Below are 20,650 nucleotides of genomic sequence, written 5' to 3' on the forward strand. Positions count from 1 at the left end.
GAGACAGACTACAGTGGAAGCATGTCCAGAGGGCGAGACGCTGGCAGAGGGGTCGAGGTCCGCTGAGGAGGATGGACATTCTCACGCAGACACACAGACCCCTCTCCTGCCCCCAAAACCAGATCCACTCAAAACACCCTCACCAGCAGTGCCTGCTGGGTCATGGGGGGTAGTGCGCAGATCACAGCTCACTCGTAAACCTCCTGACAGACTGAATCTTTGACGGGACAGTTTTTTGTTGTTGTTAGATTGAATGTTGAATCTGTCATGTTTTCCAGATGTTTTGTATTGATGAACTGTTGCTGAGATACTAGTATAAGTTTTCAGGGGTACGCAAGTTAATACCACCACTGTTTTTATTTCCTAGTTTTTTACATTTGGGGATGTTGGATTTTAAAGGGGGAGAAGTGTTGTAATGTGATCATTATTAGAAGTAAGTTAATACTAATTAGGATAATGGGGGGTTTTACTTCCATTCTTTTTACTTCAGGTGGTCTCTGTATATAGTGTCCCTGCCATGCTGTACGGGTTGTGAAAGCCTCTGTATATACGTAATGGTTTTGAAGTTCGAGCTAAAGTTGTGTCTTGGGCATGAAGTTGTCGTGTGTGCCTTTTTCAAAGTAGGAGTTACTACAGGAAGAAGTTGCATTTAGAAAGGCCACTTGTCATGAGTTCAGAACACCCCAAAAGTAATTCCGAGCCAAGAACATTGTTTGGTCACGAGTGTCAATCAACCATTTTGTTTAAGTGAGCCCCCCACAAAACGGCATTAGAAAAATGACCAGAAGACCTGTTTTAGCTGTGTTTGGGGGGTATTAACAAGGGAAACACCCCTTCTTTCCCTAACCCTTTCTCAGTTAAACAACCCCACATAGATTGTATTTGAATAGGAACATTCATCTATGTGAATAATTGTTGGCCTTGCTGGCAACTCTCAGAATTCAATCATGAATAATACTGTGAAAAAGCACCTGGTGTACTTTAATGAACGTACTCTCGTTTGTTTTACAGGAACTTGTGGCCTCTTCAAGATCTACATCTGACAAACAATCAGGTAAGCCCAAGCTACACACAAAAAGTACTTGAGAAACTCAGCAGGATAGGCAGCATCTACAGAAGGAAATGAACAGTTGATGCCTTTATCAGCACCAAAAAAGGAGAGGGCAGAAACCAGAATAAAAAGGTTGGGAGGAGGGGAGGTGCACAAGCCTACAGAGGAAGAGGTGAATTCAAGTGAGTGGGAGGTAGGTGTGTAGGGGAGGGGAGTGAAATTTTATAAGAAGATAGCAGGTGAATTGTGAAAGAGGTAAAGGGCCAAAAAGGAAGGAATCTGACAGGGAAGAACAGTAGACCATGGAATAGAGAGAAGGAGGTGCAGAACCAGAGTGAGGTGATGGGCAGGTTGTGAGGGCAAGGGAGGGGGAAAAGAAGGGCTGAGAGGACCACAGGAAGATTGCAATACTTTCCTTTTTATTTCTGAGACCTGAGACCTGAGCTTGAGAGAGGACTGGATGCAACCTAAACAAGCTTAGTGATCATAGGTTTGTACTGTTGACAGCAGATCGGCAGCTCACAAGTCCTCAGGTAATTTCATTAGCGATTGAAGTGGAAATGTCACTGGTGACCATTGCTGACCATTGTTTGACATTGAGCATGATGTGAGCAACACTCAGATATTCTGAAAATCAAAAGCAAAACTGCACATTTAAGAAATATAAAATAAAAATAGAAAACGCTGGAAATACTCTTCGGGTCAGGCTGCATCTGTCGGAAGAGAAACAGAGCTAAGGCTTCAAGTCTAAACCCTTCATCAGAAATGAAATAAAAGTTTTTATTTCTAAGGTCTGATGAAGGCTCTTTGATCTGAAATGTTAAATGTTTCATTTCCACACAGATGCTGCCTGACCTGCTTCAATTTTTCTTTATCTTCTGTTTGTATTCAGATTTCACACATCTGTAGCTTTTTAGATTATCTGCTTTGGTTGTTCTGGAGTCACATGTACACCAGATTAGGTAAAGATGGAAAGTTATCATCCCTGAAGGAAATCTTTGTCTCAAGTTGTTTTTTATTGAGAATCCAGTAATTTTGTGGTCACCATTATTAACACTAGCTTATCATTCCAGATAAACTGAACTATTTCACTCTAATTTCCCTGGCGCCCATGATAGAATTCAAACTTGTGCGTCTGGAGTAATGGTCCAGGCATTTGAATGCTAGCTCAGTAACTTAATCAATGAATGTACCTGTTGTACTACTATATCTGAAACTATGCTCCCTATTTCTAGGTAATTCCAAAAATATACCTACCCAGTACCCACATTGTTAAATACAATTAAACACCTCTATTCTCAGCTCCAATCAATGTAAACCATTAATTTAATTTTGCTTTATGAGACAAAGCTCAACATTCCTGGAATTACTCTAATGAATCAATCGAGTATTGCCTCCAAGCTAACCCTACTTCAGGAACAGATACCAAAACTACACTTGCAGGATAGTTTTGCTAAAACCCTGAGTGTGTGTGTATATATATATAAAAAGGGTAAAATAAATAAATAAATATTCACCTTTAATGCACAGTTTGACTGCATTCTGCCATGAGAAATGTAACAATTGTATTGAAATACAACCAGCCTAAATCCTGATAGGGGTTGCCTTAAAGAGTAAGTAAACAACTATGTCCATTTGAATCTCTCAGTTCTCAGAGCCGTTCTATCAGTCCTATTCTCGCAGATTCACATTAGTTTATTATCATATAGACAGGAGTGCAAAAAATTCCTTGTTTGCATTTATTCCTTTGCAATATATGCCTTTTAAGTGAAAATTGAATATTCCAGAGAAAAACTCTGCAATCACAGGGAGAATATGTTAACGCCACATAGACAAAATCCGAAGTCAGGATTGAGTATGGGTCACTGGAATTTAGAAACCAATTCAAGCTGCTATGCCGCTTATTTCACTTAAGAATATTTTGGCAAAAATATTTAAGAAGTATTTAAACAGATACCTAAATAGGCGAGGCATAGAAGGATACAGATGTAATGGAGATAAATAGGATTAATATAGATTGGCAAAAAAAATCTGCATGAACGTAATAGGTTGAAGAGCCTCCTTCTGTGCCCTATGACCCTACAGCTTTATGTTCAGCAATGATGTGACATCTAAGATTACATTTTTATCCTGGAAGAGAGTAAAATATTGGAGGTAACCTTTAGACTTGAATTGAACTGCCTATGCTTGTGTGCAGTAATTAAACTGGAAGGTTTTCTTAACCCATCATTGAAATTCCATCACAGACAATTTTGTATTGAAAGCAGCTGGGAATGAATTAGAGAAAAAATATCACAGAGAATCAATATTGCAGATTTGTATAATACTAAGTCTTGAAATATTGTTCTTTGGTGCAGAGGATTTCCATTGTGAAAGATGTGTGCTTCACTTCTGCCATCTTGTGTTTCCAAAAAATAAGGTGAGCAGTGAGGTAATTTATTACAGTCTCATGTATGAAAGTACATTAGAAACTTTGTTTTGTATGCCATCCATACAGATCATTTCACCACATCAGAACAATTCTTGCTTAAGGAAAAAGCAATGTGGAATGCAGAATATAATTTACAGAGAGAGTGCAATGCAGTCAGACAATAAGATGCCAGATAGATTGTCCTTTGAGATGAGGACTAATTGGTTTTATCAAATGTATAAGCTATTTAAATGGTAGTATTGACATTGTGATGTGGAGCACCAATTCGTTCAGAAAAACAGCATTTAAAAAGCTTATCAAATGTTTTACATTATAATATCCCTTTGAAGCCATCACCTAATTGAACAGGGGTCAATTGCTTAATAGTGTTCCCTTCAATATCCAAGGTCTAACCTGGGAGAATTTTCATCTCCTTTAATTCACACTGTATTAAATTCCTGGAGTCACTACCCCTTTATCAGCCGTCACCCAAGAATTTTTGACATGAATATGAATAAAAGAGGTATTCTTAATACATTTGTGGATGACATGAAAGTTGATGGTGTAGACAGTGTCTGAAGTGTAAAATATACATCAGATGGAAAGTGGGATAGAGCACAACAGGTTCAATTTAATTATGACAGTGTGAGCTGATACTTTTTCGGAAGTCAAATGGGGTAGTCAGTCGTAGGGCTCTAAGCAACATCGATGAAAAGAGAGATTTTGGGATTCATGTTCACAGTTCCTGAAAGTCACAACACAGGAAGATGAGGTGGTGAAGAAGGCATGTGACATACTTGCCCTCATTGGTAGAGGCTTAGAATATAAAAATTAGGATGTTATGCCAGAACCTCAGGTAAAAATGCTTAGACTGCAGAGATTGTTATATGTAGTTTTGGTCGATTTTATTGTACTATAGAGAGTGCAGAAGAGATTCAGGATATGGAGGTTTTTAGTTAGGGGAAAATTTGTGATAGGCTTTGTTTGTTTTTCTCCAGAATGAAGGAGACTAATGGGTAGAGATGAAAGACACTCTAGATTTTGGAATGTGAACTAAAACCAAACTGCTGAAGGAACTCAGTGGGCCAAGCAACAACTCTGGGGGCAAAGGAATAGTTGATGTTTTGGGTTGAGACCCTGCATCTTGATTTACACACTGAGGGATGATCTGATAGAGCGATAACATATTTTTTAGAGGCATAAGTAGGGTAGATAGTCAGAAAAATAAGAAGGTACATGTTTAAGGTGTGAGGAAGGAGTGCTAAGGAGATTTGAGGTGAAAATCTTTCATACATGAAGTGGTTGATATTTGGAAAGTGCTGCCAGAGGAGGGGCTGGAGTCAAATGCAATTACTACATTTAAGTGACACTTAAAAAGGCAAGGCGTGAAGGATAGAGATCCAATGTGGGCAAATAGGTTTGTGTAGATGGGCAAAAAGTTTGACATGGACATTAACTGGAAGGGCCCTTTTTTGTCCTGTACAACTTTATAACTCTCTAAAACTTCATAACATCATTAAAATATACAAAAGTGGATGAGCTGCTTTACGGTCCTTTGAATTTGATGCGGCAAATCTAAAACTATCTCTGCAGTTCTACAGCAGATCCTCAGGATAAGCTGGACACCATCATGAAAACCTATCAAGAGGTTGAGAAAACCGTAACTCGAGTGCTGAACAGGGAGTACAAACTTCCCATGGATGACTTGCTGCCACTGCTGGTTTATGTGGTGTCCAGGGCAAAGTAAGTGCCAGGTTGCATGTTACTATGATGGCTGAACATGTAGGAGGGGGTGTCTTTGAAAAAGAATCAGAGCTTGGAAAATTATTGACAAATGACCATAAAGTTTCTTTGGAAATTTAGATACCGTCCTTTGAGAAAACATGATCAGTAATGAGTTGATGGCAAGATGGGGAATTTTGTTGCCTCTGCTCAGATGTATTGCTCTTAGTATCCAACTATTTGTAAAACACTTTCTTAACATTTCCCTCCAGTGTTTTACAGAGAAGCCTATTTTGTTGATTGCTGCTGCTATGATTTTGGAATTTTCCTTTTACCAATCTGATTTTTTAAATTTTCACAATTTCATTCAAAATAATGATCTAGAATTTGCTTTGCTATGTTTGCTACTTTGTGATTGTCTCTTCCATTATACTCAATGTTTGATCAGGCTCTGTAGGAGGAGCATTGCAGCATATTCAGATTCCGTCTGTTCCATTTCTGCTTAAAAACATGTAAAGCCATTTGGCCCTTAAAGTCTAAGTCAGCTCTCAGAGCACTTCGTTCAATCTCATTCCCCTTAATTGCCTTTTATGCATTTTTTTCTTTCATGTCCATCAATATCACATAATTAGTGTAAGTGAGTGTTGACTAGTCAGGGGACAAAGTGCCTGTTTCTGTGCTATATGACTGTACAAATCCACCTTAATTCTCATGCTGTCCACCTGCACTAGGGGTAATATATAATAGCAATTAACCAGCCAACAGCAAGTCTCTGAAATGTGCAAGAAAACTGGAACAACTGAGGGAAGTATACTCTGTACAGGAAGAACGTGCAAACTTCGCAAAAACAGCATTGGAGTTTGAGCTTGAACCTGGGTCACTGGGGAGTGAGACACGGCACTCCTTGATACACGAGAGTATCAATAGTGTAACGACTTATCGGTATCTAATCCATGCTTTGTCCAATGAGGAAGTTGGGTAGATGGTGTTTAATTTGGGTACTTTAATTCCTTTTTACTATAAAGCAGAACTAATTCAGATCTGACTTTTTCTCCACACAATAGAATCCAGCATTTGGGTGCAGAACTCCATCTAATTCGAGACATGATGGATCCTTCCACTGTGGGTGGGATGAATGACTTCCTGCTTACTGCTCTTGACGTGAGTTGCTATAGCCTGTGAAACACCTGCCATCTCAGGGCTCAAAGCTATGTAGAATTAGACAGCTTTCTTGTTGAAGAATTCTTTGAAGAGATAACCTATCTTTAGTAAATATTTTAAACATCTAATGATAAGAATATTAGTAAATGCAAAATATTGCAAATGTTAATAATCTGAAATAAAGTGCATGAAATAATTAATAGGTCAGGCAGCATCTGAGGGAGGAAGGTAACACTTACGGTTGATAAAATGTTATCTACCGCTGAGTATTTCCAGTGCTTTCTCTTTTACCTTAAGACAGTTTATAAATCTGAATACCTTGTTAAGAAGCGGTATTTACAATGAAGCTGTCAGGATTTTGGTCAAAATACATATAAATCATCAATGTCTTTTAAGAAAGATAAATATCTGTTTTCATCTTTCAACAAAACACAAATTGAGCTCATGTAATAGAACCTCATCTTTACAGCTAAATGTTGCTGGGCAACAGAACTTCAACTATGAAGTTAATTTCACTCAAAATTTTCTATTGTAGCATACTGTTAATAACTAGTTAATAAACTGGACCCTTCCTAATGAGAATATGATTTTGTTCAGAAAGTAAGCAGCAATTTAAAACATGGAAATTTTCACTCGTATGCCTTGCCTTTCAAACAATAGTGATCCCATCATTTTGAAAGGCACTTATTTTTATAAAGGCAATATGTAAGTCATTTTATATACATATTGTCTCATAAGCATCAATGCAATTTAAGTTATTTATTGCTGAAAGATGAAAGCATTCTAGACCACATCTATCTATCTTAAATAGTATTTATGACTCTCAGGTGTAGAAATTCATCATTAGTTACATGTGCTAAACAGCACAAGTTTGTTGTATTTTGAAAAGTGCAAGTGCTTGTTGAACTCTTTTTTTCAGAAATCTAGTTCAATTGAAGGCAATATAAGTAAATTTCATTAGCAAATTGTAATGAGATATACTATGATATCTTCATGAGTTGATTGGATGTATGCATTTCTATCCCTAAATGAAATGCTGGACATAGATAGGTCAGGCAAAATCTGTGGAGACAGCAACAACGTCTCAGCTCCATGATCAATCAAAGCATTGTAATAAGGCCTTTTTATTTAAAATTCTAGTTAATATTCTAGGATGGCATAGGTAACCTTCTGGTTACATCTTGTTTCATTACAGTCTTGCTACCAACATATTCAGAAAGAGGAAATCCGAACCAGTATTTTGCCTGAATGATGGGCCAGCTACGAGAAAGAATGGAAGGCAAAGAAAGCACTACAGGAATCCTGATCCTGAAAAACGTGTAATATTGTTGAAAAGTGGAGCTGCAGAACAGGTCCTCTGCCAGCACGTCATTTGGTGTGGAAATAGTATCAGGCAGAATTTGACCCAAGTCTGGAAGAGCCTTCAAACTTCACTTCAAACGGATTCAACTAATTAGGAGGTGATTAAGGCGTCACTTTAAAACACTTTCAGCAACTATAATTAAAGGATAGGGTAGTACTTTCCTGTTGAACCCCATTATAGTTTAAAAACAAAGCAACAATTGATTTCAACATTAAAGTCTTTTATTTTATCTTTGGAGGAATGTGACTTGCTGCATTTTCAGAATTCAACCACACATACCAAGTTTTTTCTCCTAGGAGTTTTATTTTAGATATGTAACAGAATCCAAGGAGCTTCTGTTCCTGTAAAGAATTTTCAGCCTCATTTCCTAATCTAACCTAGTAAATAAAGAAATGCCGCAATTTATATTCTCGGAGTTGTAACTATCAGTCTGGACAAATAGTAAGTGACTGTCATTTTCCATTTTCTTCAGACTGACAGCTCTCTAGGCTACCTATCCAGGTCCTCTTTATTCATGGAAGTCCTTTATAATTGTTCAAAGCTAATGATACTGGGTAGACAAACTTAAATCTCGGTGACATAAATCAAATAATTAATATTGGGCTTCGAAAAGCTGTAGAATATAGGATTGAAAGGAGATTAAGAAACTTAGTTTGGAAGCCCTGGAAAGAAAATTGGTGTTACTGTTTAGTTTAAACAGGCATGCAACAGAGCAATTTAAATAGAGAACAATTATTAAAAGGATAACTCATTAAGGTCCATTTTATAGCAAATACAGAGTGTATTGGACATATTGGTTGATTAACAGAACTGGTTAAAGCATATAAGCTGAAAGAAAATGCTTTAAGTTTCTGTAAAATTTATCTTGGAGCAAGTTGCAACTCAATGTTTGAGGCTGGACTTCTTGGCTGACATACAGGACACAAAATAGAGTACAGATTGAATGTTTCAAATACTTTTTCTCATGTGATGTTCGTAGGGACCACCATCTAGTTATTGAAATTGAAATGTATGCATACAGTATATCATTATGGTACTGGTGGCTAAAAGTATATACTGAGAACTTTGTATAAACTGTTTTCCACCTTACAACTATTATGGCATTAAATCTGTAAATAACTTGTGGGGTAACGTAATCAATGTTTTTAGTGTGGTAAAACTGAAAGATCTGTTAATTTACATTTCCTGTTCCTACAATTCCACTTCAAATTCAAAAGCCATTTAATTTTATAGGCCATTAGCATTGACTCCATCACATTTGTGAGGAATGTTCATTAGTATATAATTAGATAAGGGAATTAATGTATATATATTTTGCTTTTGTAAATAAATATTATAACATTTATTTGTATTACCAACTATGAATCCTGAAATTATTTTTTGCACTCCAATGCTGATTAGAATCTGAATCAAGCTCACTTACCTACATCTGAATTCCATTGACAATGTTACCAGCAGCAGAAATTCTGGTTGATTCTCTCTTCCCTTCTCCAACCCTTGACATTGGAATGACTTATAAAGCTTAACTCAACACTTATTTCAGCTAAGGTTATTAAATTTGAGAAATTTCAAGTTTCATTTTCAACTACAAGAGTAACTGAACTTCCCATGGTCTGTCAGTGTCAGGTTCACACTACTTGGTGCACTTATTGAATAAATCATGACATTGTTCTGTTGGCTTTCACCTTAATTTTATATTTTATATCGTTTGAACAATTAGTAAGCAGCTGTGTGGCATGTCTGAAAATCTGCTGATATGTTTGTCTACATTTCTTATTTCAGCAATAACTTGGTTTTGAAAGTGTTGCTTATGAGTTATCATCTACAATCCAAGGAATAGGTCTAGATCAAATTCAGATTTATTTATCAAATATATATCGAAACATACATACAGTGAAATGTGTTATTGGCATTAAGAACCAATACATCCAAGGATGTGCTGGGGGCAGCCCACAACTGTTGCCCAACAACATGGTGGCAACATAGCATGCCCACAATGCTCAGCAGAACCAAGAACACAATAAAACAGAACATGCCAAGCAATAAGGCAACAACTGCTTCAATTGGCCTTTATGCTTTAATCTTTGATATCAACCCAGGAGTCACAGATGCTGACAACTGAGGACCCTGGATGAGGGCTCAAGCTCCAGACCTCAAAGCAGTGATGATGGGACTCCGAAAACTAGGCTTTGAACTCCAATCAGCCCCTGCCGCTGGCCTTTGAACATTTTACTTCCTGACATTTTTCAAATATTGACCAGCCCTTTGCACTTTTTAACAGAAGTTATTCCATTAGACTCTGGGCAAAGAATGAAGTCTCTTAATTCCACTTGGATCAGAACCCTGGTCAGGTTCCAGCTCCGGGTTACCTCAGCACAGCTTTCACGGTGAGGATGCCAAAAAAAACATTTAAAATTAGCAGTGAAAGTATAAAAATAAAATACTTTGCTGTTCAACAATTGTTTTGAAATACATGTTTAGTTACTCTTCAACACATCATTTTGATTTCAATGGCACCTCTGTGTGCTTTCTATATGTTTGAAGTCCCGTTCCTGTGATTAAGAACCCAACTTCTCAGAGGCTGCTGCACTATAATAAAGTCACTGGCTTGTCTTCCTCCAGTGCTTTATCCATGCAGGAATATCTGTTACAGCCTTGTGTTTTGGACTGTAACAGAGTCCACTTTTCATTTAAGTAGCTGCAATCTGAAAAATTAATGGCTCCAACAATTTTGTTTTGTATCTGAGCGTTTCACCAGATCAATTAAAGGAGCATTGCAGAATCATAAGCTGGCCATGTTACATATTTTCTGCTAAAGGAAGCACAGTAAGGCAGCTTGGTTTCTCTTCCAGTTTCATGGCCGCTGTTTTAATAGCTCAAGCCTTTCATTTCCAGATTTGTTTTCCCCACACAATCCAATGTTTCAACATCAATGGGATTTGAAATTTTATTTTCTGGATTGCCAGGAAAATGACATAATTACCTACTATCCTAGTGCTTGTGCATTGCACCCAAATCCATGTACCAGCTTGCAACAGGTACGCAGTGAGTATTACATTGACCATTTTCTTCTCACTCTGATCTTCTTAGCATTAAGCCTGTTTTATGATTTCCCTTCACTTCATAAGAGAGGTTAGAAGATAACTTAGTTTACATGAAATGACCACACAAAAGCAGAACATTACAATGAGGTAGCATCCAATACTTCTCGAATTTCGCGTAACATGTCCTCAGGCCGAGGATCTAGCAAGTCTATATCTAGTCTATTAAAGATCTCATTGGCAAGCAATGAAGTTAGCACACTTTCACTTCGGTATAAATCAAACACTGCGTGATATGGCCCAAGTGCAGACAGTTCTAAGGGAAATGCATTTTTGAGAGGAGCGCTGCCTTCTGCAGAAGTATCTAGTATGGCCATCCTATTTTTAGAAATTATTTTCAGAAAGGTGTAGAATTCACAGTAGTTGATTCCAGTGCATGATTTCAATAGTACCTGTGCCAAATGGGAATAAAGAACAGTCACTGCCTATAGTTATTGTTTCACAAATTTTAATACACTCATCAACTAGCATATTAGTTGTGGCCAAATAGTAAAAATTCTGCCATTGTGTCCCACTAAACGTAGCCTGGCCAGGTACAGAATGGATTGGTGACCATCAAACCAGACGTCAGCAAAAGTTAGCATCAAGATTGCAATTTGCTCAGCCATCAGATTTCAATCCACCCTCAGAGGAGCACACTGCATGATAATCCCTTTTTGTGCAAAGTTTGTTAATTAGCTCTCTTTCATGTGAGCACGTGGCCAAGTGGTTAAGGCATTGGACTAGCTACCTGAAGGTCGTGAGTTCGAGCCCCAGCCGAGGGAACGTGTTGTGTCCTTGAGCAAGGCACTTAATCACACATTGCTCTGCGACGACACTGGTGCCAAGCTGTATGGGTCCTAATGCCCTTCCCTTGGACAACATTGGTGTCATGGAGAGGGGAGACTTGCAGCATGGGCAACTGCTGGTCTTCCATACAACCTTGCCCAGGCCTGCGCCCTGGAGAGTGAAGACTTTCCAGGTGCAGGTCCATGGTCTCGCAAGACTAACGGATGCCATCCCTAATTTGAATGTATATTCTGCATTTCTGCAATATTTCTGGATAATATCACCATAATCTCTCAGTCCTTGTGATTTCCAAATTTCCAGACAAGTTGAATGACATGCAGAATTCATCTCATTATCCAGAGGACCAAAATTGCAAACTCTTTACCTTAGATAGTAATTCCAATCCCACACCCACACATGAATAAGTTCTTGAAAAGTGACTCAGATCATTATCAATCTCTGAAACATACGAGTTCCCAAGAATAGATGACATATCTGTGTCACCTGCACTACTGCCATTTTCCACTTCACATTTAAAAGGGGTATCCATCTGACTGTTACTGGTAGACATGACATTTCCAATACAATCTTGGTTTTCCCCAGTTTGTCTTGCATAGGTAGACTTGAGATAATCCAATATCTAAGTACACCAGCTTCTATTTACTCTAATGCTTCCTGTCCAAATTTGGCTCCTGATTAAACAATGATTTAAGATTGAAAAGATTATTTTGAAATCTATCTATATGTTTTCTCCTTCTATCTCTACTGTCTTTAACAGACCTTTAACCCTTCTGAATGTCTACATATTTCCAATTTTGGGGTCACAATAACCCCATTATTGGTGGTTATGCCATCAACTGTCACAATTTTAAGCTATGAAATTTCCAATCTTATATTTATTTTTCCCATCCACCTCTTCTATGTAGCTGGATGTCAAACTTTAATTGATAACACTGTTATATATTGCCACATTAAAAGTGCTGTAAAAATATAGGCAGTTTAAAAAAAAAATATTTTCAGAGTAGTTGAAACTATCAGCTGTACCCAGACCCTGAGAATTAAAAAGTCTGGTAATGGTATACTGTTTCATTTTTAAATAAAAACTTGGAATGAGGAGAAGGAGAAGGAGAACAATAATAATAATAATCCTACCTGACAGTGTTGGTGCCAATCCTCCATATGGTCCTTCCACTCCTCAATCTCGTCCTGGACAGATGTTAGTTCCCCCTGTAGAAAATTCCACATAATGTCTATGTTGCAGCCATTCAGCCAGTTGTGGTTGATTGAGATGGTGTCCTCCTGAAGGAGATTTATTACACATTACACCTCTTCAAAAGAAAAGAGATGTTCCCATTCAGGGCATAAAGACCAGACCAAAAATATCAGCTATACTAATTCAGGGGTCCCCAACCTTTTTCGCACTGCGGACTGGTTTCATATTGACAATATTCTTGCGGACCGGCCGACCGGTGGGGGGGGGGGCGCGGGGGGAGATGGTTGCCAACAGACAAGAGTAGCAGTCAAATACGTTGTGTTTACCCAGATAAGACTACAATGACCATGAAGCCTTGCGCGGGCACCAGTGCGCATGCGTGCACCTGCCGATTATTTTCTACAAATCGTTTTTGGCGATTCTGTTCGGTGGGGGTTAGGGGGGGGTGGTGTTAATCGCGACCGGAATATCAGTGATCAGTGGCTAATACACTGAATTTCGTTTCTAAAGGGGATAATCTAACGAATTTAATATTAAACACACAGCGCATATTTTCCTCGCATGAATATAGCGATAAGTCAATTATCAGGGAAGGACAGAGGAGCTTGAACTAAGTGTTGAACAAACTTCCAGTAGAAGTGGCAGAAGCAGGTTTGGTATTATCACTTAAAGTTAAATTGGATAGTATATGGACAGGAAAGGAATGAAGGGTTATGGGCTGAGTGCAGGTCGGTGGGACGAGGTGAGAGTAGCGTTCGGTACGGATTGGAAGAGCAGAGATGGCCTGTTTCCCTGCTGTAATTATTATATGGTTATATAAGTCATAGCATCATAACATTTTAAGTAACGTCTGAATATTAAACACACAGCGCATATTTTCCCCGTATGAACATATAAAATCATTGCAATGCACCAATATTGCTGAATCAGTGGGAGCCCTGGGCTTGTTTCCCTGTAACAAGACGGTCCAATCGAGGGGTGATGGGAGACAGCGATACTCGAAGGGTGTTCCTTATTTCCAGTCTATTCCGCAACTTAGTTTTCGTTGCATTCATTGCAGAGATAGGTTGGAAATGGAAGCAACGTTTTCAGTGCTTTCGTGGCCATCTCAGGATATTCAGCCTTGACTTTAATCCAGAACGCTGGCAGAGATGTTATGTCAAACATGCTTTTCAGCCCGCCGTCATTTGCAAGCTCAAGGAGTTGATCTCCTTCCTGCGCTGACATGGATGTCGCGTGGGTAATGACCTCGCGTGCATTCAAGCTCAACAGTGGGCGTGACAGGGAATGAGGAAAGGTGCAGCTGCCTCATATCGCCATATCACATCGTTTCCTCGCGGCCCGGTAGCGCATGCTCTGCGGCCCGGTGGTTGGGGACCGCAGCTCTAATTAATCTATGGAAAGTTTAAGACAAAAAATTATATGCGTATACTTCAGGCAATGGTTTTCAGATTCAAAAAATGATGACTCAGGTACACCGTATATAAATATATTAGATTAGATTAGATTATATATATCATTTATCTGATAAGCGACTAGTCCGCCATCCCTTTTACTTTTATGATGGGTTCCCTCTTTAATAAAATTTGTTAAATTATAATGATATAGTAAAATAAACGTTGTTTTGCTTTAAGTGCCCCAATAATTAAGTTCAACAAATCACTGACAATATGTGGCTAATGAAACCAATGCCAGCCCCAATGTCAAAGGGAATTTAAAAAAAACAAGATTTTTTTTGTACCAGGTTGTATACTTGATGGTGCCAACCACTCGGGATAAAGATGACCTCTCCAGCTTCTTGCACCACCTCAATCGGTTGACAGCACTGGCTGTAGTTTGGATATAAATTCTTGTCCTGCAGGATTGGAGACTCAGCATCATAAACAAGATTACCACTGCAGTCTCGCAGATGTTCCTCCTGTCCAGGAGAAAACAATAGCCATTTCTTCCTCCCGCAGATGTTGGCTGACCAGCTGTAGGATCGGAATACATCAGCATGGAATGGTGTCCTACAGAGGCAGGGGGAAAGGGATGTGTATTACATCACTATGAACTCAGCCAGCACCTATAAGATTTTCTACTTTCTTTTCATTCCACCAATTTCTCTTTTCATCCAAAACAATTTCCAGAAGTGTATAAATTGCGGTGGGGGTTAAGATACGTTCAGGAGAGGATAATTTGCAGATAGTGTGTAATGAACGCTGGCAAGAAATGCCTTTGAAGAACATAACTCCCTTTTGCGCAACACAGAACCAGAGCTATTTGGCATACTAAGAGAAGGTAAACATGCTAACGAACAATTCTATTTACTATTGGACAGTTATTTTACCAATTCAGAAATATTAATGGCCTTTAACGCAAAGATACTATTGGCTATTAACGTATGAATTATCATACTGTGATTGGGAAGTGATAATGCAAGTAAGGAATTTGAACATACACAAGGTTACCAATTGGTCAATATCTGTTTCCAATTAGTCAATTTCTGTAGAAAAATGGCATTTCTTTGTCAATCTCTCGAACAATTTTGTAACAGTGGCCATGCTGTTCTCCTTGGGCATAAGTAAATGAAATGTGATTGAGGAATGAGTGAGAGTTGTCATAGTCTAGCTAATTGTCAGAGGCTAATACAGTGATAAACCAGTCCAAGGAGATGGTAGCAGCACATATTAGCTTCAAATAACAATTGAACAGGAAACCTATTCAGCTAAGACATTTGTGAGGAAAATGAAAAAGTACGTTGTTCAACCTTGGACTCTGTTTGATACAGTAATTTGTTCTCTTCTGCTCCTTTAAAATGTACCACTGCAACTGGGATTGGCAATACATGTTAGAAGGTAGACTAAATAATACTTGAACATGGCTACTAGTTATCAATAGTAATTCACCACTGCTCTAGAACACGGATTAGATTTTAATCAATTGATGGGGAAATTTATTTTCAACAGATTATTACCAGATTTCTGATTATCAGTTAGCTTCTGGTTAACTGAAACCTTTTACAAAAAACTGTATAGATGAGATGTAACCTAAGTTAAGTTTATAAGATGAAAGGTTGAACATACAGAAAATGTTTCACTGTTTGTCGAAACTTAAGTCTAAAACTAAATGTAACAGGAATTCAGGAGAAAACAACTTTGGTGCCCAGCTGAGGCATATAAATTAGATACATTTGAGGGCGAAAGAATATAAAGATATGCTACAAAATTTGCAAGTAAGCCGAGAGGAGTCTCATACAGCATAAATTCTGGCACAAAGCAGTTGGATCAAGTAGTTTGGTCTGTTGGCTGAGGATACGACTCCATGCAACTCTAAGATCCTTTGATATAATTTAGTGTTGCCCTTATTAGTGTAGAAAATACCTCATGCTCTCTTCTCACTGCTTCCATCAGGTACAAGAGATTTGGGACTGGCACCACCAAGATCAGGAACAGTTACTACCCCTCAGCCATCAGGAATAAAAGGGGATAACTATATTCATTTATCCCATCATTGAAATGTTCCCACAACCAATGATCTCACTTTCAGAACTCTTTATCTCACAATCTCATATTCTCGTTATTTATTGCTATTTCTTTATATTGTATTTGCACAGTTTGTTGTCTCTGCACTCTGGTTGATCTTGCATTGATCCTGTTAGAGTTACTGTTCTATAGATTTGCTGAATACTCCCACAACAAAATGAATCTCAGGGTTGTATATGGCGACATATACAACTTGATAACAAAAATTACTTTGAACTTTAACACAAGATATACCTACCATGATCCTTTGGGACCCATGTAAGTGAAACGATAATCATCCAGTTTGATAGTATCCCAGTATTCATTCAGCCAGTCAGATTGGAAGAAGTCGGGTGTATTGTACACTCCATGATTGGGGAAGTCCCTGGAAGGCACAGTATCAAGATTAATACAACAATGTAAAACACGTATCAAGTCAACCCCAGCCTTACTCCTGCAGAAACTCTAAACTTAGTTCTCAGGTTTCCTATCTCCTTGTTTACTTTATCACAGTGAAAATCACTTACCAATTGTACTGATAGGTTTAATACTCACTGTGTGATTTAATTGCATTTCATGACTAAGCTTCAACTAAGGCAGTACAAGTTCCCGATACTTAATATTTTGGACGCAAGATTGGAATATAACTCCAAGCCCATATTGGGTAAACCTTGAAGGCCATTCTGTACAAGGGTTTTCTTTAGCTTCCATTTCAGGAACTTCACTGCCTTTTGCACTATTTAAATTGAATAAACAAATTTTCAACCCTATAGTTAAATACACATTGCAAATATGGTTTCAATTTCGTAAATTTTTTGGCCTGAATGAATTTATGTTATCAAGCCCTATTATATCTAATTTCTTTTTCCAACCCTCGGTAATGGACCAAACCTTTTTGAAATGGAAAACGAAAGGTATGTGTTCGTGATCTATTTCTGGATAACTGCTTTATGTCTTTTGAGCAGTCATCCGAGAAATTTGATTTGCCTAGATCCCATTTTTTTAGATACCTACAAATAAGAAATTTTTTAAATACTACGTTGCCTACCTTTCCGACTTCAAATCCTTCTGGCATTTTTGATAAAATTTTAGGTTTTAATCCTTTGCAGAAGAGATTAATAGCAATAATTTATGATATAATTATGAAATTACAGCCAGATATATCTGATAAAATCAAAAATGAATGAGAAAGGGAACTTCAACTTTCCCTACCTATAGAGAAATGGGAAAAAATTTTTCAATTAGTTAGTACTTCTTCTATATGTGCTAAACATACATTAATACAATTTAAAGTAGTATACAGAGCTCATATGTCCAAACATAAACTGGCTCATTTTTATTCCCATATAAACCCTACTTGTGATAGATGTCACTCTGAAGTGGCTTCTTTAACTCATATGGTTTGGTCCTGTCCTCTTTTGGAAAAATATTGGAAAGACATTTTTGATATTATTTCAACGGTTCTATGATTTGATTTAAAACCCCATCCTATTACGGGAATCTTTGGATTGCCAATGGTAGAACATAGATCTTTGTCTTCTTCAGCCTGTCGAATGATAGCTTTTGTTACTTTAATGGTGAGAAGATCTATTTTGTTGAACTGGAAGGAAACTAATCCTCCAACTACATTCTAATGGTTTTCTCAAACCATATTAAGTTTAAATTTAGAAAAAATTAGAAGTGATATTTTTGACCCTTTGGTTAAATTTGAAGAAATTTGGAAACCTTTTATGCAACATTTTCATATGATGTAATCTGACCTTTCCGAATCTTTTTTCTAAACTTAAATTATATGATGAGAGGAGCGGAGTTAACGACATTATTGAAGTGTCTGATACAAGCTGTTGGTCTAGCCCTGTTTTGCTTTTTTTGGGTTTTTTTTTTCTCTTTTTCTTTTGGGGTTTTTGTTTGTTTATATATATTTTTTCTTTTTATTTCTTTTTCTACTGATTAATCTCATTATGAGTTTGGAAGTCTTTTATTTCTATGTTACTTAAAATTCATTTTATATATGCTGATGAACATTTTTCCAATCTCTTTGTACCAACTTTGTAATTGAGTTTATAATTTTGAAAAATTAATTAAAAGGTTTAAAAAGAAAGAAAGAACAAGTTCAACTCTTAAAAACACAAGGAAATCCTTTCTCTGTCTGTTGATTCTCCATATTATTCTTCCTCAAGGTGATGTCCCAGCCATGCAACAAGGTGCCATCAGCATATTTATATTATAATTGGTACAAATCCTTTATCCTTTCCCTTTTGAGAGAAGCATTAAAAGTCCTGGATCCTTATTCAAAGTAGAGCAATGGAAAATATTTCCAATGTCTCGGTCAACATTTATTAATCAATGAACACCTCTACAGAATAAGATTAGTGAGTCATATTGCACTAGAATTTCTTCTATAAAATGGCTGTTAAGCTGTAACATTGTAACAGCATCTAGACTTGAACAATTATTTAATTTACTATAAAGAGCTTAAGGATCTCCACAAGCTGTAAAAAGTTTAATGTAAAGTACCAGTTTTCTGTTTCCACTCCCTCCCCATTTAACTTTACGTGTTAGATATGTTTGAATTATGCTCTGAAAGAACTAAATGAACTCAGATTGTCAGTGCTGCTGGAGGGAACTTTTTGTCATATATATATGTATATTCCATAAGCATCAAATATTTCTGGGTCAGAAAGTAAACATAGTCTCGTCTGCCTCAGTTTCTTACTGTATCACCGTAGCTTTTTCCCCCCAAAATAAACTACTCTGACTATCACCCAAGCAAGACTGTTAATTTTCTGTCAAACAAAAGCTTATATTTATGCAGTGCCTTTTCACTTTTCTAAGAAGCAAATTGTTTCATTTACAAAAATTACCCCAAATCTCATCTGTAGGCAAATAAGAGGAGTCGTTGCAAGGGGTATGCGGTGTAAATGATGGCCCCTGTGCAATCAGAACCACCCTGGGTTGAACTGTTAATGGACCATTAAAAGGAGACTGTGGTGGTAGAAGGAGGAGAATACACTTGGCCACAGCTTGCAGTTAACAGGATTTCAGTTCTGAAATTGAATGAGCTTTGGCAGCAGCCAATCAGGCCGAACTTTCCTGAATGCAGTCAAGAGGAACAACCTGGTTGGTCAGAAGAAGATCACGATGAAGGATAGTCACCTTACCAGAAAGAGGACATTTTGTGTGAATGTTGAGATTTCGTGTCTCCTGTGTCTTGGTAGCATATAGTTGTAGTTATTATAGTATAATAATTGGAGGCCTGGAATGTAGAAGCCATGCATCTGTTCTCCATCTCCTTTGTATTCTGTGTTGCATGGTAACTAGTCACATGAGTGGGGGCATGGTAAGAGCACAGGGAATAAGTTATGTCTTCATGCTTTGCTCATGGCAGTTTGCAACTGGCAGCCAATGATGTCGTATTGTTTATTACACCCAATTACGCTTAATTTTGCCTAGTCACATCGCTTCAAGATTGTATGTTTGCTAATTGCTAATAAAGGATTGGAAGAATTATTATTGGAGCTGAGAGCATGGTCATACAAGTATAACAAATCCGTGGGGATTGGCAGCAGTGGCCATTTTGGTTTGGTTAGAATTGGCTGCTACACTTGCACTGTGAAGTCCCATACACAATGGCAGGTCATTTCATTCTGAACATTAGATATTGTTGATTTTCATCCTGTTGACCCAACACTACAGGATTCAAAAATAGAGATTTATTTCTCTGAAATAAAAAAAAAACAATGTGGAGCTTGATTCCATTTTGCACAAACCTGCGCATATGCCAGTCTTTCATGTACAGGCAACCGCGTGGAGATGAATAACTACTCTCCCTGTGTTCTCTCCAATAACTGAAATAATCCCTTAGAGGAATATTGTGCTTTGGATTTGCATTATATTCCTTCACGTCACAGTTGGCCACAGGTACAATGGAATCTCCTGTAACGAAAGGGGAACGGTATGAACAATACAATAGAAAGTGTGACAATGAATGCTCAATGATTAAACAATTTAGTAATTATAACACAAAATGCTTTGAAACTTCAAGATTAATTATTAATGGAAGATTAATTATTGCCAATTGTCCACAACTAAATCCACGCAGCATGAAATAAGACAGCCAAGGTAGTGTAGACCATTTTCAACCACTAGCCACAGAATTTGTGGTCTGGTGTTGTTGTACAGTGTCTTTCAGACCCTCAAAGTGTTTTACATCTAGTGAAGTACTCTTCTGGTATAATTGCTGTTTAAAACTTTTTACTCTGTACCCTCCAACACCACACCCCCGCCCCCCCGCCGCTCAGGAAAGTCTCATGCTGTCAAGATGAGAAGCACAACAGAGTCCTGTTAGTAATTTATTG

General features: G+C 37.7%; 2 protein-coding genes across 5 annotated transcripts in view; one reads left to right on the forward strand and one right to left on the reverse strand.

The window, feature by feature from the left end:
• Nucleotides 1-9,031, forward strand: part of LOC140198856 (ALS2 C-terminal-like protein) — a 107,990-nt gene extending 98,959 nt beyond the window's left edge. For both annotated transcript variants that reach the window (XM_072260016.1, XM_072260026.1), the window contains 5 exons: nt 1,012-1,054; nt 3,409-3,470; nt 5,055-5,204; nt 6,248-6,344; nt 7,540-9,031. In XM_072260016.1, coding sequence (XP_072116117.1) covers nt 1,012-1,054; nt 3,409-3,470; nt 5,055-5,204; nt 6,248-6,344; nt 7,540-7,596 — 409 coding nt within the window. In that variant the 3' untranslated portion in view covers nt 7,597-9,031. The remainder of the gene's footprint in view (nt 1-1,011; nt 1,055-3,408; nt 3,471-5,054; nt 5,205-6,247; nt 6,345-7,539) is intronic.
• jmjd4 (jumonji domain containing 4) overlaps nt 1-20,650 on the reverse strand; it is a 55,966-nt gene that overhangs the window by 33,087 nt on the left and 2,229 nt on the right. For 2 of the 3 annotated variants that reach the window (XM_072260039.1, XM_072260057.1), the window contains exons 2-5: nt 20,063-20,228; nt 16,552-16,677; nt 14,531-14,798; nt 12,729-12,875 (exon numbers count right to left, since the gene is read on the reverse strand). In XM_072260039.1, coding sequence (XP_072116140.1) covers nt 12,729-12,875; nt 14,531-14,798; nt 16,552-16,677; nt 20,063-20,228 — 707 coding nt within the window. Of the gene's footprint in view, nt 1-9,518; nt 11,201-12,728; nt 12,876-14,530; nt 14,799-16,551; nt 16,678-20,062; nt 20,229-20,650 lie in introns of those variants that run through there. The other variant, XM_072260049.1, reaches the window with a different exon arrangement.

This window comes from Mobula birostris, chromosome 1, assembly GCF_030028105.1.
Source record: "Mobula birostris isolate sMobBir1 chromosome 1, sMobBir1.hap1, whole genome shotgun sequence".
NCBI classification, from domain to species: domain Eukaryota; kingdom Metazoa; phylum Chordata; class Chondrichthyes; order Myliobatiformes; family Myliobatidae; genus Mobula; species Mobula birostris.